The sequence below is a fragment of the Triticum aestivum genome, chromosome 4A (assembly GCF_018294505.1).
Source record: "Triticum aestivum cultivar Chinese Spring chromosome 4A, IWGSC CS RefSeq v2.1, whole genome shotgun sequence".
NCBI classification, from domain to species: Eukaryota; Viridiplantae; Streptophyta; class Magnoliopsida; order Poales; family Poaceae; genus Triticum; species Triticum aestivum.
The window spans coordinates 713,057,700-713,085,323 of record NC_057803.1 but is presented as its reverse complement, the minus strand read 5'-3'; the positions used below and the strand labels follow the sequence as shown (position 1 = coordinate 713,085,323).

The 27,624-nt window shown below is 46.7% G+C and overlaps 1 protein-coding gene across 1 annotated transcript; it reads left to right on the top strand.

Moving 5' to 3' along the window:
• The first annotated feature begins 993 nt into the window (after positions 1–993).
• On the top strand, positions 994–2,851 carry LOC123083323 (probable carboxylesterase 5). Its single transcript, XM_044505390.1, has one exon. The coding sequence runs from the start codon at positions 1,058–1,060 to the stop codon at positions 2,330–2,332; it is 1,275 nt and encodes a 424-aa protein (XP_044361325.1). The 5' UTR covers positions 994–1,057; the 3' UTR covers positions 2,333–2,851.
• Positions 2,852–27,624: the final 24,773 nt, after the last annotated feature.

Here is a 27,624-nt window from a genome sequence, read left to right as displayed (position 1 = left end):
TTTTTTTTTGCGGGAAAAAAAAACTGCATGATGCAAGGTAGGTGGCACAATGTACTGACAGATAATTATGATTTGTCACAAGGTAGGTGGCAGAAACATGTACTAATTTTGATGCAAAGTTGGTGCAAAGAAACAACCTCCTTAATAGAATGCTTATTAGACTTGTCCCTGGATAATAAACTATTAGATGTGTGATGATTTCATCTCAATGTTGTGGGGATGATTCTGGATGGGTGGTCGGTGGCGCGTGGAGGACTGGGTGGATCAACTAGATCTGATGCGGGGAAGTGAGAGCAGTGTCGCGCCAATGCCTTGTTCCAGGCGATGGTAAGAGCTGGTGGTGGCGATGTCTGCGGACGTCCTTAGATTCTCGAAAGCATTGTTGTGGTGTTGTGCTCCTCTACTTATCCCAGGCCATGGGCTCCTTTGGAAACCTTGGCTACTTCACAAGGTCAGATGATGACGACGCCTTGCATCATGTCGTCAATGGGGCATAATTTTGAGATTCAGGACCAACCGAAGGGAAGAAAAGCGTTTCGTTACCGTCAAAGGCTAGGTGGATGCGGGATGCGTGACAGATTGAGTCGTCGAAAGGTTGTGGTCACTTTATTGCAGTGGAGTCATAGTTGTGTGACAGTGAGGTTCAGATGGCAACGATGCCAAGCGGCTGGTGGCCTAGCTCAGTGATCCTACACGACACGGGATTGCATGGTCCCTCGTCCTAGTTCATTATCGGATTCGTCGTTGCGTATACCTCGCGGCTTTTGCAATGTGGCCTTTGTCGGCGTTAAAGTTTGAGTCTCTTACTCGTTGACAAGTGATGAAGATGATGCGAACACACAACCTCGACGATGTCTTCTTCACAACAGTGTTTGTGTTGTTTCAATATACTCCTACTATATTTTAACTTGGTCACGAGTACAATATATATACTAGTACTATTAGTTAGTACAGGGCCGTGCTGTGAAGAAAATGGCTCTATAAATTCCGTAGCCAACGACGCGGCAGCGGCACAACTCAAAACAAGAGTTCCAAAGTGAAGCAGCTCAACCGCGCCATGCATGCAAACAAGGAGAACGACGGACGTAACATCTCCGTGGACATGTACCCGTTCATACGCGAGTACAAGGACGGAAGCATCGAGCGTTTCCTACGCAGCCCATTCGTGCTGGCGTCGTCGGATCAGGCCGGCAACCGTGGAGTGGCAACGAGGGACGTCGTCGTCGACAAGGCCACCGGCGTGTCTGTGCGCCTGTTCCTCCCGTCCCGTGCCGCCGAGACCGCAGGCAGGAATCGGCTTCCTCTCGTCCTCTACGTCCATGGCGGCTCGTTCTGCACGGAGAGCGCTTTCGGCCGTACGTACCACCGCTACGCGACCTCCCTCGCCGCCAGCGCCGGAGCCCTCGTCGTGTCGGTGGAGTACCGTCTAGCGCCGGAGTTCCCCATACCTGCGGCCTACGACGACGCGTGGGCCGCGCTCCAGTGGGCGGCGTCCTTGTCCGACCCGTGGCTGGCCAGCTACGCCGACACTGCACGCACGTTCCTGGCCGGCGACAGCGCCGGCGGCAACATCGTTTACCAGACCGCAGTCCGCGCCAGCCACGAAGTCAACGACGACATGATGAACATTGCGGGCCTGATCATGGTGCACCCTTACTTCTGGGGAGCCAATCGGCTGCCCTCGGAGCTCGCGTGGGCGGACGACAGCGAGGGTGCCGCGGCGGTGTTCCCACCGTACGGGGTGGACCGGCTGTGGCCATTCGTCACGGCCGGCCAGGCCGGCAACGACGACCCCCGAATCGATCCTCCGGCCTCGGAGATCTCATCGCTGGCTTGCCGCCGCGTGCTCATCGCCGTTGCCGGCAAGGATACTCTGCGGGAGCGCGGCCTCGACATGGCGGCCAGCATGCTTGATCACGACGCGCCGTGGCCTTGGATGATGCAGGGGCGCCGCGAGGTGACGGTGGTGGAGTCGGAGGGCGAGGACCACGGCTTCCACCTCTACAGTCCGCTGAGGGCCACCAGCAAGAGGCTCATGGGGAGCATCGTGGAGTTCATAAACCAGCAGCCCAACTCGTCGCCTGCTAATCCTATGGTGCTTGGAGTGCCGACGACGCCGTTCAAGGACGTGTTTGGGTATGGCATGGCCATGAAGTCCTGGGGCACACGCTCCAGTCTGGCTAGTAACAGTGCTACTTACCTGAAAATTGGAAGGGTTGGGCCATCCAACAAAATCTCAGTTCTACTGCCGATGCCTGCTGGTAACGCTCGTCACAAACGTCCATTTTCTGCTGCTGTTCCGTGGAGTTGTGTGATCAACAACTTTTTCTAGATGACGGCCGGCCTGATAACGCACACATAAATTAATATCTCATTCAGACTCACTCCAGAGGGTCTGTGCCAAGGCTATGCCCTTCTCCTACGTATACTAGTACACTAAATAAAACACAAAGAGTCTGCTACGTAGTATTAATTACTCTATGAGTCATGGGTATTCCCTTCTCCTGCAGTCCTACGTATACTACACTAAATAAAACAGAAAGAGTCTCCTGCTATTGGTTATAAGTCATGTGAGTCCTTCACGCCAAGAGCTAAATTATTAGTTAAAAGGGTCCTATTGGTCCCATCCATTTGGATTTGTGGGGATCAAATTCACAAATATATGCCAATTACCGGCCAGGGAATTATGTGTGAACTTTTCTGCCTTATCTTATTATTTGGTGTTTGCTAAATGTATGTTTTATGTCTTCCTTAAAAAATGTCTATTGTATGCCATATCATGTCGAACTCTCGTTTTGCATTGAACACTATTGTACATGTAATATCTGATGCTCAAGGCGTTGCATGTTCATGGTGCATATTATGTCCTTCTTTCCTGCACTAGCAAGAGTGCCCGTGTGTTGCAATGGACTAACAAACAAGAGTCATAAAATATATAGCCCCGCAATAAAACAATTCGAATTCAGGGAAATTGCACCAATCTACCATCAATTGTATAGATCAATAATTAGGAATAAATCATTAAAAAAGAAAAGAACAATAGAGATACAATTTGTGACGCCGAGGGAAAATAAATTGATTGGCGAAAGAAACAGATCGGGTCAAATATCTTTAGAACAATGTCACTTTCTAATATGTCATATTTTTTGGGACACAAATTGTACCTACAATCAGCTATAATGATTAATTAAGTTATTTCTTATGCATTTTGAAGCTCATTCCCTGGATTTATAAGTTAAATTACTACATGAAAACATGTAGGATGAAAGTATTTAATTAAAATAATAATAAGTTATCATGTGTTTAGCATGCAAAATTAAAGCAAAAATTAGTTAAGCATGAAAACTGACATGACAATTAGTTAAAAGGCATTTGAAAAAGAACTGATAGGAATAAGAATGTCTGAACTCCATGCGATGTTGTTGCCAACAGTGAGAGAAACAACAAAAATTGTACACACCATCGTCAAACTGATTTATAACAACATTGGATGGGCAGAACAATGGCTAAATTAAATCTCGTCCCAAGTGACCAAATATATTGCAGAAGTATGATCTGTGAAGAATTCGCATTTTAATTGATATACACGAAGGAAAAAAAATCCTAGAATCTAGAGCAAGAAATCAGAAATTCATTGGTGAGTTATAAGGTCCAAAGAAAAATTATAATGATAATCTGGTTATAAGGCGACCACTATACGGAAAGATAGTTGGAAGTAAGGATTACCTTATGCACCTCGTAGCCATGTACTACTTTGCCTTATTGTATATGCACGTCAAGGTTGAAGCGCTTGTGCAGATGGGTTAGCGGCATGTACTTCCTTATTACATCTGCATTGCCCATGTGAAGAGCAACCTGCATATATATGCTTGGTGTCATGGATCACTTTTCAATTCCATGTGCCATGCACTGTGTCCAGATATGTTTTTAGTTGTGCTGCTGCCAGTCGCCTGTCATACAGAGACACTGAGCTTATCACTCGATGTAAAGATTTGATAAAATCATGTCACATGTTTAGTAATAATGGAGCTAATGATATTCACAATCCCATCCTTGTCCTCAAATAGCCGTGCAATAGAGTCATTGGTATGTCATAAAAATGTAGTCTCACATGTCAAACTCTGTATTTTATCTATTATGTGTTGGATGCCTTCTATTAATTTTTCTCTTATCTTATGCAGAATTAATTGAAAATGTAATCTCAGACTACTTATTTCATGTTCAATGCCCTCTCTAGTAGCAGGTAACTTTGCTCTTATCTTATAATGAATTGCCATGTGCGTAGAAATATTCTTAACACAAAATATAACGGAATTTTAACGCGCGAACTCGTCCACACCATCAGATCATGTGTGTCAATGTATCATCGTGCAGATTTTTCGAGCCAGCTCAGCGGGAATGACATGGGAGTGTGGCCGAGCGTCGCACACAAAAGTGGTCCCGCTATAGTTAGGCATGCCATACTGGAAACAAATTCCATGGGTAAAAAGCGAACTTCTGTTTGCTAATAGTATACATTATTAAGCATCCAAAGCAGCAAATGTTCAGTTAATTTTTTATGTTCTGAAATTTAAACAACTTACACTCTACATTTTAGTATTATGCTCATGTAAAACATACGCAAGATGATAATAAGAAGCTACTAAAACCAAAGCATATTAAAAAAAAATAGAAGGTGGGCTTCTTGAGAACACAATTGGCATGTGAAAGCTGGCAATCAAATCCCATGGTCTGCAACTTACACTTGGCAACTAAATGTGTTTATGGCATGCATCAAATCAAATCGAATCTGGTAAGGAATCAATCGAGCGCCTTCTCTCGCTGAGAAGCCTCAGAAGATATGTAATCACCTGAAACAAACACATTAGATATGAGTATGAGAAATTTCAGGAATCTTGTGTCTAATCACCTTCTGAAAGATCAACGGTAAAATGGCAGTAGAAAAGGCATACTAACTATTACTATTTCTCTCTTGCGCTCAAATAGCTTAATTTGCATCTAAAGCTAGAATAGAAACTCTATGGACGTGCATACAGTTTAATATGCATGTAGGTATCAACAATCTCCTAAAAATATTTATCAGCAATATATTCCAAACTTGCAAGAATCAGAAGAACCCATTCAACAATTCACGAAGCATGATGCAAAATATAGCAAATTAAAGAGAAAATTATGTACCATATGTACATGCAGATTGCATGACAATAATCTGACCGTTCCGACTGCAACCGAGCCAGAGTCTTCCACTGAAAGATTGCTAGCTATATAAAAGAGATGAGACATATCTTCACCTAGACGGATATGTGGGAAGTTGCTTGACCTGATGCAATACAGCCGCACACCCTATTCCTCTGCGCAGACCGGCTGTCATTGCGCCTCTACTCTCTCCTTTCGATTTTGAATATTTCTTTGAGAAATTGGAATACAAATATCAGAACTGTTACCTAAAACTAATTCGGTAGATGATCTAGTAATGGATCTGTATGCCCCCTTCATAAGTTAAAACGGCAAAATAAAAGAAACCATATCAAGATATATGGTTGTTAAAGAGGAGAAATTTGAGAATTACTTCCTGCAAAGCCAGGCATAAATTTCGCTGAAGCTCATGGCAACACCATTTAACTTCTTGCTTGTTTACTTTGAACCTGACATTTGACTCCGTGTACAACAGCAAGACGGCCTTCGGCACTGACTGACTCCATTATAGATAGTACAACACGTGTATTGATCTTCCTCTTTCCATCTTAGTGGTGGCTAGTCATAACATCTAGATCGAGGGGCATTGTTTCACATGTGACTGCGGTTTCACGGACGTGATCCTGCAGTCGAGGAAGATACATGAAGTCAGCTTTGTGTTGCTGCAGCCGAAGAAGATTAGTGAAGCCAGCTTCTGCACTTGCGCATCTGACTGGAAGATCAATCCAGTGTTGATCACATGTACTTGTGCGTCTGACAAAAAACGAGAAAACTAAGGGGTAATAAGTAGCGAGGGTGGCCGGCCGCGTGTGATTGAAATGTGACCTGAGTATTGTGTGGGGGAGGAACGGAATAAGCAGTGAGAATGGCCGGCGGCGTGCGATTGAGATGTGGCCTGAGTATTTGCTGCCAGGGCTATCTCCTATTTAAAAGGAGTCTCCTAATAGTACGTACATAGGGTAGGTCGTGACTGTATTTTTCAATCTGAACCATTATTTAATTAGCCTACCGAGGTTAATTGTAGCATCACATATGAAATGGCATCATGAAGCATTTGCATTGCGTTCCTCTCACATTTAATTAGTTAGCGACATCAATTTGATCAGTTCTCTCTTCTGCCATCGGCTCATATGCAGCCACCAGCCAACGCTTCCCTTGTCGTTTGCATTCGCTTTGATCGTGCATGCAAGCATACCCAGGCTCTCCCTTTTCGCACTCCTCCTCTCTCAGTTTATAAGAAGTGCGCGTATTCTTAAGTCGTCAATTTGACCAACCTTATAGAAATCATATATTACAAAAAACATATCATTATAAACTTCAGATGTTCTATTTTCAAACGGTATAATTTTTGTGTTATATATTTTATATTACGGTGATAAAATTGGAAATATTGATATACATGCAAGACTTGCAAATTGAACATTGGTATACGCGCATGACTTGCAAATTGAAATGGAGGAGTATGGTTGTTTGCGTTTTCTTTGATCGTGCAAACCCCGACTCTCCTTTTTTTCTATGCTATACTTAATGCATGTGTCTCTTGGATTGATGGTGCATGCATGCATGCTTTCCTACCGCTGTAATCCCAGCCCTTGTCTAGAAATTCATTATGCTGGAATTTTTTCTATTTTGGGACAGCCCAATAACTATTTCAGAAATTTCTAATAAATCTTAAGGTCCACTTAGCCCATTCGTGCAAGGCAAGGGATACTACTATAGTTTAGTCCCACATTGCTAGTTGAGTGGAAGTTGGACCTCCTTATAAGGGAGGGTTTTTCCCCACTTGTATGAGCATGAGAACAATAGGGACATCCACGCGCGCTCCTCCGCCGCCGCCCGGCGCGGCACGGCACGGCACGGCACGGCACGGCACGGGTTGCGTGAATGAGCGGACACTAAATCCGAACGGCTCGCCTCTTCGGCTGAAGTCAGACAAACGACCCAGAAGATCCTCTTCCTCTCACCATAAAGTTCCTGAGCACAGCGTTGCTGCTACGATCTTCCCCATCCTGGCTTGCGGCATGCACTGCAACTCGGGACAGTAGGCCTCCGAAACCGCACCTCTTTGAGTCCTGTACGGGAGAAGAGTGATATTTTTTTGGGGAGCGCTTTGCGCGACTATTTACCGGTTCATCATGGACATCGACGACCACTTCCCCGACGTCGACAACCTCTTCGACGACATGGCTGGTGAGGATGTCGACACCAAGTCCAGTGCTTCTGCTCCTGCTGCTGTCACGTACGTGTTCTTGTTTTTCCCGTTAGAGGTCCTACCAGAGTTCCATGTTCTAGTATTTGTCCTAGATATGTTAGGCTCTACTTCATATATGCAACTTGCTCTACTATATGCTCTAGATATGTTTGGCACCATCGTGTAGACGTCCCTAGGTGCGCGCCTCCGCTCCCGCTTGAGAATATGGGTGGCGTATATCATATTCACCGTCTTGATTTGTGGAGGAAACATCTTATGCCCCCCTATCTTTGGTGGCCGGGGCTCCTCCTTGTCGTCATCGCTTTGCGACCCCTTCTCTTTGCTTCCGGCTTTTGATTTGCTGGCCTGTTTGAAGGCCTAACATTCTCTGTTGGTATGATTAGCTGGTGTACCTGGGGTGCCATGAATTTCACATGGACGATCGAGTATGCGGTCCAAACTGGATGTGCCCGGATCGTTTCTTTTAAATCGTTTTTTCCGTTGTCCGGTCTTAGAGTGATGTAGACCGAACCCCGTTGGCGAGATCCGGTCTGTTGTTGCGGCCCGACCTTTCACGACACTCCACCTTCAGCAGCAGTAGCCTCTCACCCGTGCACGCGATATGCACGAAAAATAGAGGGTTTGAACCTTACGGCCCAGCACGAGAAAATCAATCTCGACGATGATACTCACGCACAAAAACAATTTCTACAAAGAAATCGCAACACAGAGGTTTTCTAAAGATCCCTCTAAACTTGATACGGGTGTTTACCCTTGAAAACACATCGTGTCTATTTTATCAAATAACCTGCTTTACATTGACCGTACTATGGCTATTTATAGTAGTATAGCCGACCCTTTTAACTTGACCGACAAACAATAAAACTAGTGTACGTAAACAAGTCAAACTCTTATCTCTAATTAAACTGCCTTTTACATCTTGGCATATATGATAATCTAAGGTGGACCCCAGCCCGTATCCTTTAATGAAAGCAAATCACGTACTAGCAACCTCCAAGTCTTGCCAGATTGAGGGACCTTCTTTTTACGTGGAAGTGGCAAGAATAAAAACAAATTCCTTTCTTTGATTTTATTGGCTGGGTCAAATAGATCACAGATCCTATACTCCCATGTATGTACGTAGGCTCCATTAGCTTTCCAAAATTTGGAGAGTGTTTCTGTTTCCTTGCCAGACCTTGCTTGATCAATGTTGCATGTAGATGTCACGTCTTGATTTACTTCTTCACCTTGCATGTAATTACTCTCCTTTAATACGTGCACGTCCAGAGACTTCTCTTCCTTCTCGTTGGCGCAAAGATCAAAGAAAACAATGTCCTGTTTCATTTTAACAGAAAATAATTCCTCTAACCCACTGACATGCGGTACTATTTTGCGATCATCAACGCTAACATCAGTTGCGGCCATATCATCCTCTCCTCCTTGAAACGAAACCGTCCCCGGTTTCGAATCTATCTCTTCAACAATATTTGTATTTGCAGTTTGAACGATGCTTGGAAAATTTTCAGCGGCTTCAACCTTCTTCTTCTTTACTTCAGATGCAGCTTGAGCAATGTCCCGCTTCTTGGGATCAGCCATATACTTCTCCAATGTGTACGAATCAAGTGCTACGTATTGTCCTCCACGAACAAAAGAAAATTCGCCAACCGAATGATATGTCAACTGTCTTTTATCTGTCCATGGTTTTCCTAGCAGTATTGAACATGTATGTATGTGCGTAGGAAGCACATCACACATGACCATATCGTCATATCCACATAGAATAAACCGTACCTCAACGCGATGCATGATCTTGACAAACTTGTCCTTCCACCAAAGCTCATACGGTTCTGGATGTTCAATCAATGACAAGTTCAAAGCATCAACCATAGTCTGACTCACCATATTCATACTAGAGTAGCAATTCATCAATGTTGCACAACTCGTCGGCCCGACGCGCACACGCGTAAAGCATTGGTACCAAGGCAAGGAACGCAAGGGATCCTTCTCGACCGCCATCATCATTTGCGAGCTACAATCTTTTCTCATGATAAAAAAACTTCAATAGTAACTCGAAGAAAAATATTGTGTCGTGAACAACCTTTGCTCTGATACCACTTGATGTAGACCGAACCCCGTTGGTGAGATCCGGTCTGTTGTTGCGGCCCGACCTTTCACGACACTCCACCTTCAGCAGCAGTAGCCTCTCACCCGTGCACGTGATATGCACGAAAAATAGAGGATTTGAACCTTACGGCCCAGCACGAGAAAATCAATCTCGACGATGATACTCACGCGCAAAAACAATTTCTACAAAGAAATCGCAACACAGAGGTTTTCTAAAGATCCCTCTAAACTTGATACGGGTGTTTACCCTTGAAAACACATCGTGTCTATTTTATCAAATAACCTGCTTTACATTGACCGTACTATGGCTATTTATACTAGTATAGCCGACCCTTTTAACTTGACCGACAAACAATAAAACTAGTGTACGTAAACAAGTCAAACTCTTATCTCTAATTAAACTGCCTTTTACATCTCGGCATATATGATAATCTGAGGTGGACCCCAGCCCGTATCCTTTAATGAAAGCAAATCACGTACTAGCAACCTCCAAGTCTTGCCAGATTGAGGGACCTTCTTTTTACGTGGAAGTGGCAAGAATAAAAACAAATTCCTTTCTTTGATTTTATTGGCTGGGTCAAATAGATCACAGATCCTATACTCCCATGTATGTACGTAGGCTCCATTAGCTTTCCAAAATTTGGAGAGTGTTTCTGTTTCCTTGCCAGACCTTGCTTGATCAATGTTGCATGTAGATGTCACGTCTTGATTTACCTCTTCACCTTGCATGTAATTACTCTCCTTTAATACGTGCACGTCCAGAGACTTCTCTTCCTTCTCGTTGGCGCAAAGATCAAACAAAACAATGTCCTGTTTTATTTTAACAGAAAATAATTCCTCTAACCCACTGACATGCGGTACTATTTTGCGATCATCAACGCTAACATCAGTTGCGGCCATATCATCCTCTCCTCCTTGAAACGAAACCGTCCTCGGTTTCGAATCTATCTCTTCAACAATATTTGTATTTGCAGTTTGAACGATGCTTGGAAAATTTTCAGCGGCTTCAACCTTCTTCTTCTTTACTTCAGATGCAGCTTGAGCAATGTCCCGCTTCTTGCGATCAGCCATATACTTCTCCAATGTGTACGAATCAAGTGCTACGTATTGTCCTCCACGAACAAAAGAAAATTCGCCAACCGAATGACATGTCAACTGTCTTTTATCTGTCCATGGTTTTCCTAGCAGTATTGAACATGTATGTATGTGTGTAGGAAGCACATCACACATGACCATATCGTCATATCCACATAGAATAAACCGTACCTCAACGCGATGCATGATCTTGACAAACTTGTCCTTCCACCAAAGCTCATACGGTTCTGGATGTTCAATCAATGACAAGTTCAAAGCATCAACCATAGTCTGACTCACCATATTCATACTAGAGTAGCAATTCATCAATGTTGCACAACTCGTCGGCCCGACGCGCACACGCGTAAAGCATTGGTACCAAGGCAAGGAACGCAAGGGATCCTTCTCGACCGCCATCATCATTTGCGAGCTACAATCTTTTCTCATGATAAAAAAACTTCAATAGTAACTCAAAGAAAAATATTGTGTCGTGAACAACCTTTGCTCTGATACCACTTGATGTAGACCGAACCCCGTTGGCGAGATCCGGTCTGTTGTTGTGGCCCGACCTTTCACGACACTCCACCTTCAGCAGCAGTAGCCTCTCACCCGTGCACGCGATATGCACGAAAAATAGAGGGTTTGAACCTTACGGCCCAGCACGAGAAAATCAATCTCGACGATGATACTCACGCGCAAAAACAATTTCTACAAAGAAATCGCAACACAGAGGTTTTCTAAAGATCCCTCTAAACTTGATACGGGTGTTTACCATTGAAAACACATCGTGTCTATTTTATCAAATAACCTGCTTTACATTGACCGTACTATGGCTATGTATACTAGTATAGCCGACCCTTTTAACTTGACCGACAAACAATAAAACTAGTGTACGTAAACAAGTCAAACTCTTATCTCTAATTAAACTGCCTTTTACATCTCGGCATATATGATAATCTAAGGTGGACCCCAGCCCGTATCCTCTAATGAAAGCAAATCACGTACTAGCAACCTCCAAGTCTTGCCAGATTGAGGGACCTTCTTTTTACGTGGAAGTGGCAAGAATAAAAACAAATTCCTTTCTTTGATTTTATTGGCTGGGTCAAATAGATCACAGATCCTATACTCCCATGTATGTACGTAGGCTCCATTAGCTTTCCAAAATTTGGAGAGTGTTTCTGTTTCCTTGCCAGACCTTGCTTGATCAATGTTGCATGTAGATGTCACGTCTTGATTTACCCCTTCACCTTGCATGTAATTACTCTCCTTTAATACGTGCACGTCCAGAGACTTCTCTTCCTTCTCGTTGGCGCAAAGATCAAACAAAACAATGTCCTGTTTTATTTTAACAGAAAATAATTCCTCTAACCCACTGACATGCGGTACTATTTTGCGATCATCAACGCTAACATCAGTTGCGGCCATATCATAGAGCCACTGAATCCGGCATTTACGGCGTGTCTTCGGCACTATCGCCATTGTTTCGAGCTTGTGTTTGATGCGTCGGGGCTTGCCGTTGTTATCTCTGGATTTAGAAGTTCCAGGTTTGCTGGAGGTGCTGTTGCTGCGAGCTAGTCAGCTATCCTCGCCCGCACAAAAGCGGGTCATAAGCTCTGTGAGGGCCGCCATGGATCTCGGCTTTTCTTGTCCAAGGTGTCGGGTGAGCCACTCATCACGGATGTTATGCTTGAAGGCCGCGAGGGCCTCTGCATCCGGACAGTCGACGATTTGGTTCTTTTTAGTTAAGAACCAAGTCCAGAATTTCCTGACTGACTCTCCGGGCTGTTGAGTTATATGACTCAAGTCATCGGCATCCGGAGGTCGGACATAAGTGCCTTGGAAGTTGTCAAAGAATGCGTCTTCTAGGTTCTCCCAACTGCCAATAGAGTTATCAGGCAGACTATTCAACCAGTGCCGAGCTGGTCCCTTGAGTTTTAGCGGGAGATACTTGATGGCATGGAGGGGAGGGTTGTTTCCATCGACAACGGGGAGGGTTGTTTCCATAGATAGAACGATAACTGCTGTTTTTTACCTTGAAACGCAGCGGGGAGGGTTGTTTCCATAGACAGAACGATAACTGTTGTTCTAAAACTGAGCTATGCTATGTAGTACTTTTGTAGAACGCCTTGTTTTCCCCTATTTAGAAGGCATTTTCTAAAACTGCCCTTGAAGTCTGTGAGCTTCTGAGGCACTTATCGAAAGTGCAGTAAACACCATGATTTTGAGGCGTTTAGCAAAAACGCTGGCAAAAAATGCCTCCTAATGGCATACGTGTTGTAGTGAGCGGACGGCCGCAGCGGTGCTCGACGTGCTGGGGTAGAACAAGGGGTCCCACTTCGGGTAGCACTAGGGATGGGGCATGGTGCAACCCATTTAATGCAGACATATATAAAACATGCATGCCCTACCTCGATGCGAGTAACTCTGTGTTATAGTGGATAGAGCGCGCTCTCGGTCCGACTCGGGCTCAGTTTCGAATCGTGGCGGCAGCATCATTTTTTGGTTCCATTTTATTTGTTTAAAGGCGAAAGAATATAAAGTTTTAGTATCCTAATTTTACAATTGAATCAGATTGTTGTACTAGTTGGGAGGTGTGTGTGTAATGAGCCAGGTCTACGATTCGAACCCCGCCTACGCAAGATTTTTAGTTTTTCGCAAAGGGTATGTGCGTCATTAATAGTAGTGCAAGGGAAAGAATATAAGGCTTCAGTATCCAATTTTAACCACTGAATGAGACTGGTGTAGTGGCTGGGAGGTTTGTCCGTAACGCGATAGGTCGACGGTTTGAATCCCGGTCGCGCAAGATTTTTACAAACTTGCAACGCCCACGATGTGGCTATATCTTGCACATGTTGAGGCACGACTTAGATGCATAACCGCATTGTGGTTTTGTCGCAAGAAGGGTCATCTTCACACAATCTCATGTAATGAACAAGAAAGGGATAAATAGAGTTGGCTTACAATCGCCACTTCACACAAAGATCATATAATTCATACATCATTCAGAGAAATCCAGATGAAAAGAAGATAACCCCAAATGCCCGATCGTCCCAACTGGGAAGATAGCCCCAAATGCTAGATCCCCGATCGTCCCAGCTGGGATCCACTACTGATCATCAGGAAAAGACACGTAGTAACGACCAAGGTCATCGTCGAACTCGCACTTGAGTTCGGTAGCATCACCTGAACTGGTATCATCGGCACCTGCAACTGTTTGGAAGTATCTGTGAGTCACGAGGACTCAGCAATCTCAAAACATGTGAGATCAAGACTATTTAAGCTTACGGGTAGGATGTGGTAATGAGGTGGAGTTTTAGCAATTGATAAGCAAAATATGATGGCTAAAGGCGAGTACAAGAGTAAGAAGAGAAACTACACAACGGTTGTGAAGCTAGAAGTGATCAAAAAGTGATCCTAAAACTACTTACGTTCAAACATAACCCAAACCGTGTTCACTTCCTGGACTCCGCCGAAAAGAGACCATCACGGCTACACACACGGTTGATGCATTTTAGTTAAGTCAAGTGTCAAGTTCTGTAAAACCGGATATTAACAAATTCTCATGTGCCACATAACCGCGGGCACGCTTTCGAAAGTTTATACCCTGTAGGGGTGTCCCAACTTAGCCCATTATAAGCTCTCATGAACAATGAAGGATATTCCCTCTCCCGGGAAGACCCGATCAGTCTCGGAATCCCGGTTACAAGACATTTCGGCAATGGTAAAACAAGACCAGCAAGACCGCCCGACTGTGCCAACAAATCCTGATAGGAGCTGCACATATCTCGTTCCCAGGGCACAACGGATAGGTCAGCCTACGAGTAAAACCAGACCTTGAGTTGCCCCGTGGTGGCTGTCGTGGTTCTAAGCCTGACAGTAGAGTGGGGGGTAGGTATGGAGAGGCAAGGTCCTAGCTATGGAGAGGTTGTAAGCACAAAGGATGTACGAGTTCAGGCCCTTCTCGGAAGAAGTAACAGCCCTACGTCTCGGAGCCCGGAGGCGGTCGAGTGAGTTATGAATGTATGAATTACAAGGTGCCGAACCCTTCTGCCTGTGGAGGGGGGTGGCTTATATAGAGTGCGCCAGGACCCCAGCCAGCCCACGTAGGAGAGGGTTTAAGGTGAGTTAAGTCTGGGGCGTTACTGGTAACGCCCCACATAAAGTGCCTTTACTATCATAAAGACTACTTGATTACAGGCCGTTGCAGTGCAGAGTGCCTCTTGACCTCCTGGTGGTCGAGTGAGTCTTCGAGGTCGAGTCCTTCAGGCCAGTCGAGTGAATCCTCGTTGGTCGACTGGAAGGCGACCTCTTCTAAGGATGTCCTAGGGTAAGTTACTTGGATCAGGTCCATGATCCTACCCTAGGTACACAACCCCATCATTAGCCCCCGAATGGATTGAGGCTTCGAGTGAAGGAGTTGATGTCGTTTCCGATTGACCTTTGCGCTCTGGTTGTGCGCTGTTCTGGACCAAAGAATCTCTTCGCTGACAGGGAGCAATTTGCCTTCAGTCGACTCGATCCATTCTGTTTTTACGTCGAGTGATCTTTCGGGCTTCGACGATCTCCGAGCGACGGATCGCCGGAAACACCGCGTCTGACAGACTGATTTGTTGCTCGCGGATTCCGCGGGATGCGAAATTTGGGAGCGCGCGCGAAGCGGGACGGACCGCGGCGTTCGGATGGGACGGGGCATAGACGCCTCGATCTCCGCGCCGCCTTTTTCGCCACGTATCCAGCCTGCATAACTGCCCTCAGATATGATTAGATCGACCGGGCCCGCATGTCAGCCACTCGGAAGGGACCTTATAAATGCGCCCGGCGAAGATTTCTGTGCTGCGCCCCAGCATTCTCCCTCTCTCTCTACTTCCTTCTTCCCTGCTCAGCGTGCTCGCTCTCGCCCCCGCACCACTTCCTTTCGCGCATCCCCCCGGCGACCATGGCCAAGGAGAAGACGGCGGCGCTGGAGCGCGCCAAGAAGGCGTCGGCGTCGGAGAAGGCGAAGGGGAGATCCACCAGCCGCGGAGGGTCCTCGTCCAGGTCCCGCCTGCCGAAGGGCTGTGTCCAAGGAGACTGGATCCAGTCGACCATCACAGAGAAGGACCTCCTCGACATGGCCAACGAGGGCTTGATCCCTCACGGAGCTGCGAGGTTGCCGGGGGACGAGTGGCATCCACAGCCAGAAGAGGGTGAGTGTGTGCTTTTGGCCACTCATGTGGATCGTGGGTTTTCGTTGCCGCCAAGTACTTTCTTCCGTGGCTTCTTGAATTTCTTTGGAGCGCAGCTCCACCACTTTACCCCAAACTCCATTGCCTATCTTGCTGCATTCGTTTCCATGTGTGAGGGTTTCTTGGGCTGTCGACCGCACTGGGGTTTGTTCAAACACATCTTCACGTGTCGCTCTCAGACCGTGAAGAAGGCGAGCCCAGGTGATGAGAAAACCCGAGTCGTCCAAATGTGTGGGGGCCTGGGGATCCAGGTGAGGAATAAGAGCACCTTCCCGCCCATGACCTTTCCCGAGTCCGTCAGAGGCTGGCAGTCGACTTGGTTCTACTGCCAGGTCCAGTCGACGCCAGGGCAGTCGAGTGGACTCCCTCCATTCACCATGGACCGAGTGAGCAAGCCTTCCCCTCTGAAGCTGATTCCGGAGGAGAGAGCCGACGTGAAGATGCTGATGGAGCGCGTGGTGCAGTTGGTTCGGGAGGGAGTGACAGGCATGGACCTCTTGGAGGTTTTCCTCAGGCGTCGCATCCAGCCTCTCCAGTTCCGGAGCCACTGCATGTGGTTGTACTGTGGGACCGAAGACAAGACCAGGGTCCATCCAGAAGCAGTCGACGACGTCACTCTGGAAAGATGGATGATAGCCGTTACCGGAAACAAGGACAACCCGCGCGGAGCCAGAAGGATTCCTCCACTCGACCACAACAGCGACCCAAACAAGGTACATTTGCTCTGTTCTCCACTGCGCCCTTGTCGCATTCATTGCTGTTAATCCTGCCGACTGGTCGACTGATTCTTGTCTGGGCACTTGTTAGGCCCTCACTGAGTTGTACTCGATGCCCAACGGGGCACAAGCTTCGACTGAGGAGGGCGAGGCGAGCGGAGGCGAGAGCCAGGAAGAGGAGGAATGGGACTCGGATGTCGCAGAGGATGATGACGACGATGATGATGATGACGACGGCGATGATGATGACGCCGAAGACGAGGAGGAAGAGGAGGAGGTCGTGCCACCGCGCTCGGAAAGGCGGTCGAAGCTCGTCCACGATCCTTCGACTGAACGTGGCAAGGGGGTTGCGACGCAGTCGACCAAGCGCCCTAGGACCACTTCTCCGGCGCCGACTGAAAAGGCGTCGAAGCAGCCTAGGGGGGCTCCGCCGAAGCCGACCAAGCTCCTGCCGAAGATGAAGGTGTCCATCCCCACCATATCAGGGTAATTGTGCTGCTCATATTTTCTTATTCTGTGTGAACTTTATTTCTGGTCGACGCTGAAGTTAGTCGACTGATCCTTTGGAGTTGCAGTGATGCTACTTCTGAGACCTCGGCCCGGGCCGATGACCACGAGATGAAGGATGCGGCAACTTCGAACCCAGGTACTGTATTCTTAACGCCGTTTTTAGTCGACTGACTCGCGTTCTCTGATCCTGATCCTTCTCCGCAGCTCCACCCAACACTGTTATCGATCTCCCTGACGACGACGAGGATGAAGAACCACTGACACGCAGGAGGAGTCGGAAAGCGACCACCAGTAAGGTACCTCAGGATGTGACAGCGCCTGAGATTCTGACTGTGGAGGAAGGGAACACCACTCGACACACGGTGTCCTTCGCAAGTCCACTGACGAGTGCTCAGCAGCCCTCTCTCTTCACGACGCACCACGTCCCAGAGGACCAAGCTGGCGCAGCGAAGGAGGCAATACGCCAGGCGGGCCTTATGATGGAACAGCTGAAGACCATCCGGGACGCGAGCCAGGCAGCTTATGACGCCAGCTCTGCCCTCCAAAGCAATGTCCAGGTCAGTCGACCGCTGTTTGTTCTGTTGGATATGCTACCAAAAACTTTTCTTTTCTGGAATTTATATTAGTCACCCACTGGGTGTGTCAAATAAACTCCGTGTTAGCGGGGGCACGCTGAGTGCACCCGCTGGGTGTAGTCCCCAAGGCTAAGGTCGACTGCTGGCAGTCGGCCTTAGGCTTTATGATGTCAATCTTTCTGTCAGTCGACTGGTCGACTGGATTTCACAAACCGGCGGGGGCACGCTGAGTGCACCCGCTGGGTGTAGTCCCCAAGGCTAAGGTCGACTGCTGGCAGTCGGCCTTAGGCTTTATGATGTCAATTTTTCTATCAGTCGACTGGTCGACTGGATTTCACAAACCGGTGGGGGCACGCTGAGTGCACCCACTGGGTGTAGTCCCCGAGACTGTGGTCGACTGCTTGCAGTTGATCACAGTCTTAGAGAATGCATCTCGCATACTTCTTTTTCTTTTTTGAGGTCGACTGGTCGACTTTGTCTTCAACAGGATTAGTGGGGGCACGCTGAGTGCACTCACTGGGTGTAGTCCCCGAGAAACGTGTGTTTTTCCCTTTTTCACCCGGAAGTGAATTACATTTGACATTTAGTCGATTGGTTCTTCGCAGAACTCTTGTGATCTTGTGGCTCGCTACTCAGAGCTGGAACAGAAACATACTCAAGTCGAGCTGAGCTTGAAGCTGGTTCAGGAGAAGCTGACAAAGGCAAAGGAGGAGACCGAAGGTATGTTTGGTGAGACCCTGACGACTGCTTTTCCCCTTGCTTGTTTCAGCATCTGATCTTGCTGTAACTTGCAGGTAAGGTAAGGGAGGCCCAGCAGAAGAAAGACCTTGAGCTAGCTGAGAAGATCAAGCTTGCTGACGAGAAGTTAGCTTCAGTCACCAAGCTCGAACAAGACAATACCAATCTGAAAACTGCTCTTGGGATTGCCAACAAGGAGGTCAGTCGACTGAGAACTGACAAAGCTGCCCTGACTGATCAAGTCAGCAAATTGACTGAGAAGAAAACTGGACTGGAGGCCTTCCTAAGTGGTCTTGCCAAGAAGTTGTTCCTTATGCTTGAAGGTAAACCTCCATGTTTGGCAAATATTTCCAATTGTGGCTTTTTCCATTCGACTATCTCCTTGACTTAGTGATCACCTTTGCAGAATTTTGTCAAAACTTTGAAGAAGAAACCAGCCGACTGGAGCCAAACCTTGACCCCGTCAATTCTCCGGTGAACGACGAAGTTGCTATGGAAGTTTTCCGACTGGAGTCCCGTGTTGCAGCTGTTGTGGACTATCTCGCAAAGCTGAAGGCCGCCACATCGCGCATCGACTCGACGCTCTGGCCTGAGGAGACACTTCAGAATGACCTTGAGTCGCTGATGGCCTGCTTGAACACGATCCCTGGTCGAGTGCAGGAGTGGAAGAAGTCCTCGGCTCGGTGTGGTGCAGATGTCGCTCTGTGTCTGGCCCGAGTCCACTGCAAAGATGCACGAGAGGAGAAGCTGGCGGCCCTTCGGGTGGCCAATACTAAGAAGCACGACTTCAGGTCCTTTATGGAGACTTTCCTTGCAGCTGCCACTCGGATCGCCGACGGAATTGACCTTGATGAATTTGTTGCACCTTCCAGCCCTCCACAGGAGGGGTAAAAAACTTCTTCTGGCTCGACACTTTAAATTTGCCTCGGTATGCCGAGTGGAATTGTAACCGACAAACCTTAACGGGCTTGATGCCTGAGTACTTTCGGTTCCTTTAGATATCGATTCAAACTTGAATTTCGCGCTTGAATATGATTGCCTTCGGCTCGGAATGTCTTTTGCAGGTTCAAAGCAAGGCGCCTGTACTGCAATCGACTTGTTCTTTAGTCCACTTAGGCGAGCACTGGGCTGCAGCTAAGCCCCCCGAGTGAGAGGGTTGCTCTCCACTCGGCAGGGTTTTTATACCTTAGGCGAGCACAGGGCTGCAGCTAAGCCTCCGAGTGAGAGGGTTGCTCTTCACTCGGTAGGATTTTTATAATTTAGGCGAGCACAGGGCTGCAGCTAAGCCCCCGAGTGAGAGGATTGCTCTTCACTCGGTAGGATTTTTATAACTTAGGCGAGCACGAGGCTGCAGCTAAGCCTCCGAGTGGAAGGCTGGCTTACCACTCGGTAGGATTTTGATAACTTAGGCGAGTGCTTGGACGGCAGCTAAGCCTCCGAGTGAGAGGGTTGCTCTTCACTCGGTAGGATTTTAATAACTTAGGCGAGCACGAGGCTGCAGCTAAGCCTCCGAGTGGAAGGCTGGCTTACCACTCGGTAGGATTTTGATAACTTAGGCGAGCACAGGGCTGCAGCTAAGCCCCCGAGTGAGAGGGCTGCAGCTAAGCCCCCTAGGCGAGCACAGTTCAGCCTTTCGCTTCTGTTTCCGACTGACGTTCCCTTTTTCCGACTGACTCGGCTTGTGCTTGCCGCTTCGGAGTCGGTCTTCTTCTTCGCCGTTGGCGTACTTGGTAGCAATCTCCATCATTCGACTCAAGGTCATGTCACCGGTTCGACCAAATTTCAAACTCAGTTCTCTGTTCTTGACGCCGTCTTTGAAGGCGCATACTGCCTGATGATCAGAGACATTTTCCACAGTGTGGTGCAAAGTGATCCACCTCTGAATATACTCTCTGAGAGTCTCATTAGTTTTCTGCACGCAGACTTGCAGCTCTGTCAATCCCGCTGGTCGCTTGCAAGTCCCTTCAAACGTTCTGACGAACACTCGGGACAGATCTTCCCAAGTGTAAATGCTGCTAGGAGGTAGTTGAGTCAACCATGCCCTGGCAGAACCTTCCAACATGAGGGGCAAATGCTTCATGGCCACCTCGTCATTCCCACCACCGATCTGAACTGCCACTCGGTAGTCTTCAAGCCAAGTTTCAGGCTTAGACTCACCAGTGAACTTGCTGACTCCTGTTGCCAATCTGAAATTGGGGGGGATAACTGCGGCTCTGATAGCTCTGCTGAAACATTCAGGACCAGAAACGTGTACTCGACTGCTCGTGGGTACATCTCTGTCGAGTGCGCCTCGATGGGCTCTGTTCCGGTCGACCAGCCCTTGCACGATAATGGATCGCGCGTCGAAGCCTGGCTCTCTGGGGTCAACTGGAACCCTACGCCCTGCACTGTACTGACGCCTATCATCTGGCTGCCGAGGAGCGTAAGACCCACCCCTCGGAGGGGAATAGGGCACTCGACGCCTATCATCTCGGTCGAGTCTGTCGCCATATTGATCTCGCCGATTCTCACGCCCTTCGCGCCGCGGAGGCGATCTGGGGCTGTGAGCCGACTGAACCGTATTCACAGTGACAGATCGACTGTGAATTCTGTTGCGCGACTGAGACACGGCTGAATTCTGATCTCCTGCTGCCCGGAGCAGATCCCTGATCTGCAGCAAACCTCTGCCAGCTTCCGACTGCGAAGGCTGGATGGACTCTGCTATACGGGTCGCAGCTGCTAAATTCTGAATTGGGGTTCGATATACCTGAGTCGGCGGGAAGAGTTGACGTCGACTGGTGTCGGGAACTCGTTGCCGCGCGCGCTCGTCGAGTGCTCGCTGAAGGTTCTCCAGTCGAGTGCGCTCGGCCAAATTGGCCAGACGCGCCTCCTCCAAGGCACGAGCTTCGGGGGTTTCTCCTGCGATGGGAATACGCAGGGGATCCTCGTTTCTGCGGCGAAGCTCTTCTCTTTGCAGAGAGTCGAGTGGCTCGGGCTGGTACTCTTCGTAGTTTCGTGCAGGGTCGCCGCCGTCGCCTGCTCCACCACCTCGGGCGAAGCCAGGAGGGCTGTGGGGCCCGTCGACCATCAAGATTTCCGCCGCTGGATCACTGCTTCCGCACTCGGATGCGGTCTCTCCGGAGCCAGTCGACTGATCGAACAAGCCGTAGAGAGATTCGTTGGGCTCGATTGCCGCAACTTGTGTAGTGGCCGATTGGCGAGCCACCGCGTGACTCACCCATCGCTGAAGCCTCGACCGGCCTGAGCGCTTGCGCTGGCGGGAGACCGGGAGGGTGGACGATGGAGGAGCCGACCGATACTGGGTCGACGGTTGCCGCAGCAGAACGCCGCGGACACATGCGCGAAAATGCGTCGCACCGCGGACGGGGAGCGCATCTACGTCGAGTGGAGCCTCCTGGAGCCATGCGGAGTCGTCGGCGACGAAGGTGAAAGCGCCGAGACGGATCTCTTGACCCTTGACCAAAACTCCAGCAGACACCATGACGAGAGTACTCGGAAGAATCGCAACTTCTCCACAAAATCGCTAAAACACCCGCCCCACGGTGGGCACCAACTGTCGTGGTTCTAAGCCTGACAGTAGAGTGGGGGGTAGGTATGGAGAGGCAAGGTCCTAGCTATGGAGAGGTTGTAAGCACAAAGGATGTACGAGTTCAGGCCCTTCTCGGAAGAAGTAACAGCCCTACGTCTCGGAGCCCGGAGGCGGTCGAGTGAGTTATGAATGTATGAATTACAAGGTGCCGAACCCTTCTGCCTGTGGAGGGGGGTGGCTTATATAGAGTGCGCCAGGACCCCAGCCAGCCCACGTAGGAGAGGGTTTAAGGTGAGTTAAGTCTGGGGCGTTACTGGTAACGCCCCACATAAAGTGCCTTTACTATCATAAAGACTACTTGATTACAGGCCGTTGCAGTGCAGAGTGCCTCTTGACCTCCTGGTGGTCGAGTGAGTCTTCGAGGTCGAGTCCTTCAGGCCAGTCGAGTGAATCCTCGTTGGTCGACTGGAAGGCGACCTCTTCTAAGGATGTCCTAGGGTAAGTTACTTGGATCAGGTCCATGATCCTACCCTAGGTACACAACCCCATCAGTGGCCCCGCAGTCTGCCTGTTTTGGACCAACACTCAAAGGAGCACTAGCCCGGGGGGTTAAAATAAAGATGAGCCTCAGGTTAATTAGTCCCAAGGGAAAGGTTATAGGTTGTTAGGCAAATGTAAAACCAAGGATGGGCCTTGCTGGAGGAGTTTTATTCAAAGCGAACTGTCTGACGCATAAGGAACACAAAATCAAGGAACATAACACCGGTATGAAGGAACCTAAGGTGGAAAGAGTGAAACAAAACACCAGCCATAAGGCCGAGCCTTCCACCCTTTATCAAGTATATAGATGCAATAATTAAATAAGAGATATTGTGATATCCCAACATAATCATGTTCCAACATGGAGCAATCTTCAACTTCACCTGCAACTAACAACGCTATAAGAGGGGATGAGCAAAAGCGGTAACATAGCCAAATAACGGTTTGCTAGGAAGGATGAAAAAGGTTAGAGGCTGACATGGGAAAATGGTAGGCATGGTAAACAAGTGATAGGTAGCGCAGCATATCGATAGAACGAAGCAACTAGCAAGCAAAGATAGAAGTGATATCGAGGGTAATGGTCATCTTGTCTGAGATCCCGCAAAGAAGAAGAACGAGTCCAAGAAGTAGACGAACCAACGTAGTCGAACGGATCCTCACAAATGCAACGTTACCAGAACTATCAAGGAGAAGCGCAACCGGAAAGAAGCAAACAACATGGTAAACAACCATCACATAAGCATGGCATGATGCAAAAAACAAGTATGATGCATGTCCGGTTTAAAAGGCATGGCATGGCAAAGTGCACAAACAACACTACAAGTTAAGTGGAGCTCAATATGTAACGAGTTGCATATTGACGAAACACCACATTCGAGTTATTTAGTTTGCTCTCGTTTAGGTACACAACAATATTGAAAAAATTTAAACATGGCAAGAGGTGAAGCATAATTAAACTAATTATTTAGGCAAGTTTAAATGAGGCCAGAAACAACAAACAACAATTCCGGAAAATCCTCATGTCCATATTTCGAATTTGGTACTGTTCTGCCCTAAACCATATTTTATTGTTGTTAAACAGGAAAATAAAGTGAACCAAGTTAATCTATGCATTTTTTCGCCCCATTTACATATAAAGTTTATTAAAATTGGAGCTACGGTTATTTAGTTATGAAATAAAACATTTTAGCATGTCATTTATGCGAAAATAAAGCAAACAGCAAGTTTAAGCAATTTAACATGGATGAAAGCATCATAATGTGAAACTAAATGAAATTCTAAGCATTTTACATATATAGATCATTTTAAATCGACGCACGGTTGTTGAGTTATTATATGCATGATGTTGAGGGTTTTTCTATAAAACTGTAAAACCTAGGATAAATGCTAAAATCGCAACAGGAAAAAAACACATGCAGCGGGCCGAATCAGACTAGACCTAGTGTACAGGAGAGGGCTGGAGGGGGCTGCTTGATAACCAACAAGTGTAGGGATCGCGACCGCTTTCGAGGGTAAAGTATTCAACCCAAATTTATTGATTCGACACTAGGCGAGCCAAAGAATATTCTTGAGTATTAGCAGTTGAGTTGTCAATTCAACCACACTTGGATAACTTAGTATGTGTAGCAAGGTATTTAGTAGCAAAGTAGTATGATAGTAATGGTAAAGGTGGTAAAAGGTAAAGATAGTAATAGCAATATTTTTGGTGTTTTCTAGTGATTGTAACAATAGAAACGGAAAAGTAAATAAGTGAAGCACAATATGTGAAAAGCTCGTAGGCAATGGATCAGTGATAGATAATTATGCCGGATGCGATTCCTCGTGTAATAGCTATAACATAGGGTGACACAGAACTAGCTCCAGTTCATCAATGTAAGGTAGGCATGTATTCCGTAAATAGTCATACGTGCTTATGGAAAAGAACTTGCATGACATCTTTTGTCCTACCCTCCCGTGGCAGCGGGGTCCTAGTGGAAACTAAAGGATATTAAGGCCTCCTTTTAATAGAGAACCGGACCAAGGCATTAACACATAGTGAATTCATGAACTCCTCAAACTACGGTCATCACCGAGAAGTATCCCGATTATTGTCACTTCGGGGTTGTCGGATCATAACACATAATAGGTGACTATAGACTTGCAAGATAGGATCAAGAACACACATATATTGATGAAAACATAATAAGTTCAGATCTGAAATCATGGCACTCAGGCCCTAGTGACAAGCATTAAGCATAGCAAAGTCATAGCACCATCAATCTCAGAATATAGTGGATACTAGGGATCAAACCCTAACAAAACTAACTTGATTACATGGTAAATTTCATCCAACCCATCACCGTCCAGCAAGCTTACGATGGAATTACTCACGCACGGCGGTGAGCATCATGAAATTGGTGATGGAGGATGGTTGATCATGACGACGGCGACGAATCCCCCTCTCCGGAGCCTCGAACGGACTCTAGATCAGCCCTTCCCGAGAGAGATTAGGGCTTGGCGGCGGCTCCGTGTCATAAAACGCGATGAAACTTTCTCTCCGATTTTTTTCTCCCCGAAACGGATGATATGGAGTTGGAGTTGAGGTCGGTGGAGGTCCAGGGGGCCCACGAGATAGGGGGCGCGCCCTACAGGGGGGGGGGCGCCCCTTGTCTCCTGGACAGGCCCTGGGCCCCCTGGTGTATTTCTTTCGCCCAGAAATTCTTATTAATTCCCAAAAGTGCCTCCGTGGATTTGCAGGTCATTCCGAGAACTTTTCTTTTCTACACATAAAACAACATCATGATAGTTCTGGTGAAAACAGCGTCAGTCTGGGTTAGTTTCATTCAAATCATGCAAGTTAGAGTCCAAAACAAGGGCAAAAGTGTTTGGAAAAGTAGATACGTTTGAGACGTATCAACTCCCCCAAGCTTAAACCTTTGCTTGTCCTCAAGCAATATAGTTGATAAACTGAAAGTGATAAAGAAAAACTTTTACAAACTCTGTTTGCTCTTGTTGTTGTAAACATGAAAAGTCAGCATTCAACTTTCAGCAAATATTATGAACTAACCATACTCACAATAACACTTAGGTATCATAATTACTCATATCAATAAAATAATCAGCTAGCGAGTCAAAATAATAAAACTCGAATGACAACACTTTCTCAAAATAATCATAACATGATATAACAAAATGGTATCTCGCTAGCCCTTTCTGAGACCGCAAAACATAAATGCAGAGCACCTTTAAAGATCAAGGACTGACTGAACATTGTAATTCATGGTAAAAGAGATCCAGTCAAGTCATACCCAATATAAACAAATAATAATGAATGCAAATGATAGTGTGCTCTCCAGCAGGTGCTTTTTAATAAGAAGGTGATGACTCAACATAAAAATAAATAGATAGGCCCGTTGAAGAGGGAAGCAGGGATTTGTAGAGGTGCCAGAGCTCGATTTTTAAAACAGAGATTGAATAATATTTTGAGCGGCATACTTTCGTTGTCAACGCAACAACTATGAGATAGCTGTATCTTCCATACTACATGCATTATAGGCAGTTCCGACGCAGAATGGTAAAGGTTTATACTCCCCCAACCACCAACAAGCATCAATCCATGTCTTGCTTGAAACAACGAGTGCCTCCAACTAACAACAGCCCTAGGGGAGTTTTGTTTAATTATTTTGATTTGCTTGATCTTTTTGGATCATGGGACTGGGCATCCCGGTTACCGGCCCTTTCTGGTGAATCAGGAGCGGAGTCCACTCCTATGAGAATAGCCCACCTAGCATGGAAGATATAGGCAGCCCTAGTGGAAACATGAGCGGCTAGAGCATACACAGAACTTCATTTGAAGGTTTAGAGTTTGGCACATACAAATTTACTTGTAACGGCAGGTAAATACCTCATATAGGAAGGTATAGTGGACTCGTATGGAACAACTTTGGGGTTTAAGGAGTTTGGATGCACAAGCAGTATTCCCGCTTAGTACAGGTGAAGGCTAGCAAAAGACTGGGAAGCGACAACAGTCATAAACATGCATTAAAACTAATTCACACCGAATACAAACATGAGTAGGATATAATCCACCATGAACATAAATATCGTGAAGGCTATGTTGATTTGATTCAACTACAAGCATGAACATGTGCCAAGTCGAGTCACTCAATTCATTCAAAGGAGGATACCATCCCATCATACCACATCATAATCATTCTAATAGCATGTTGGCACGCAAGGTAAACCATTATAACTCAAAGCTAATCAAGCATGGCACAAGCAACTATATCTCTAAATGTCATTGCAAATATGTTTACTTCATAATAAGCTGAATCAGGAATGATGAACTCATCATATTTACAAAAATAAGAGAGGTCGAGTTCATACCAGTTTTTCTCATCTCAATAAGTCCATCATATATCGTCATTATTGCATTTCACTTGCACGACCGAACGATGTGTATAATAATAAGAGTGTACGTGCATTGGACTAAGCTGGAATCTTCAAGCATTCAACTGAAGAGAGAAGACAAAGTAATATGGGCTCTAAGTTAAATAAACAATCATGCAAACGAGAGCCACTAAGCATTTTCAATAAGGTCTTCTCGACCCCCTAAAGGAAAGAAAAGAAAATAAAACTATTTACACGGGAAAGATCCCAACACGAAAGAAGAAGAACTAAAAATCTTTTTGGGTTTTCATTTTAATTTCTACTACAAGAAGAAAACTAGAAAAAGGAAATTTAAACTAACATAGATAATACAATGAAATAGTATGAGCACCGACACTAGTGTGTGAACATGAATCTAAAGTCGGTGAGAAATACGTACTCCCGCAAGCTTAGGCTTTTGGCCTATGTTGGTCTAATACTAGGGATCGCCTGGCTGATATCCATAAGTGAAACCGGGGTTGTACTGAGATGCAGCAGCAACCGCCTCTTGAGCTGCAGCGTGTTGGCGAGTTGCCTCCACTCCCCTCTCATATTCAGCTGCTTCCTCCCTGGTGACAACATATCTTCCTTTTGCCTGATAATCAAAAAGGTAGGGAGCAGGAAGAGTAACTGGGACGACGTTGCGTCTGTCATAGATTAGTCGATAATGGAGGAATTGTTCATTCCTCTCAAGAAAATGATGATTAAACATAGCTTCTTTATCCAAATAAACAGGGGGTAAAATCATATCCCCCTCTCGTGGGGCTATGCCAAGATAATTAGCCACACAGGTTGCATA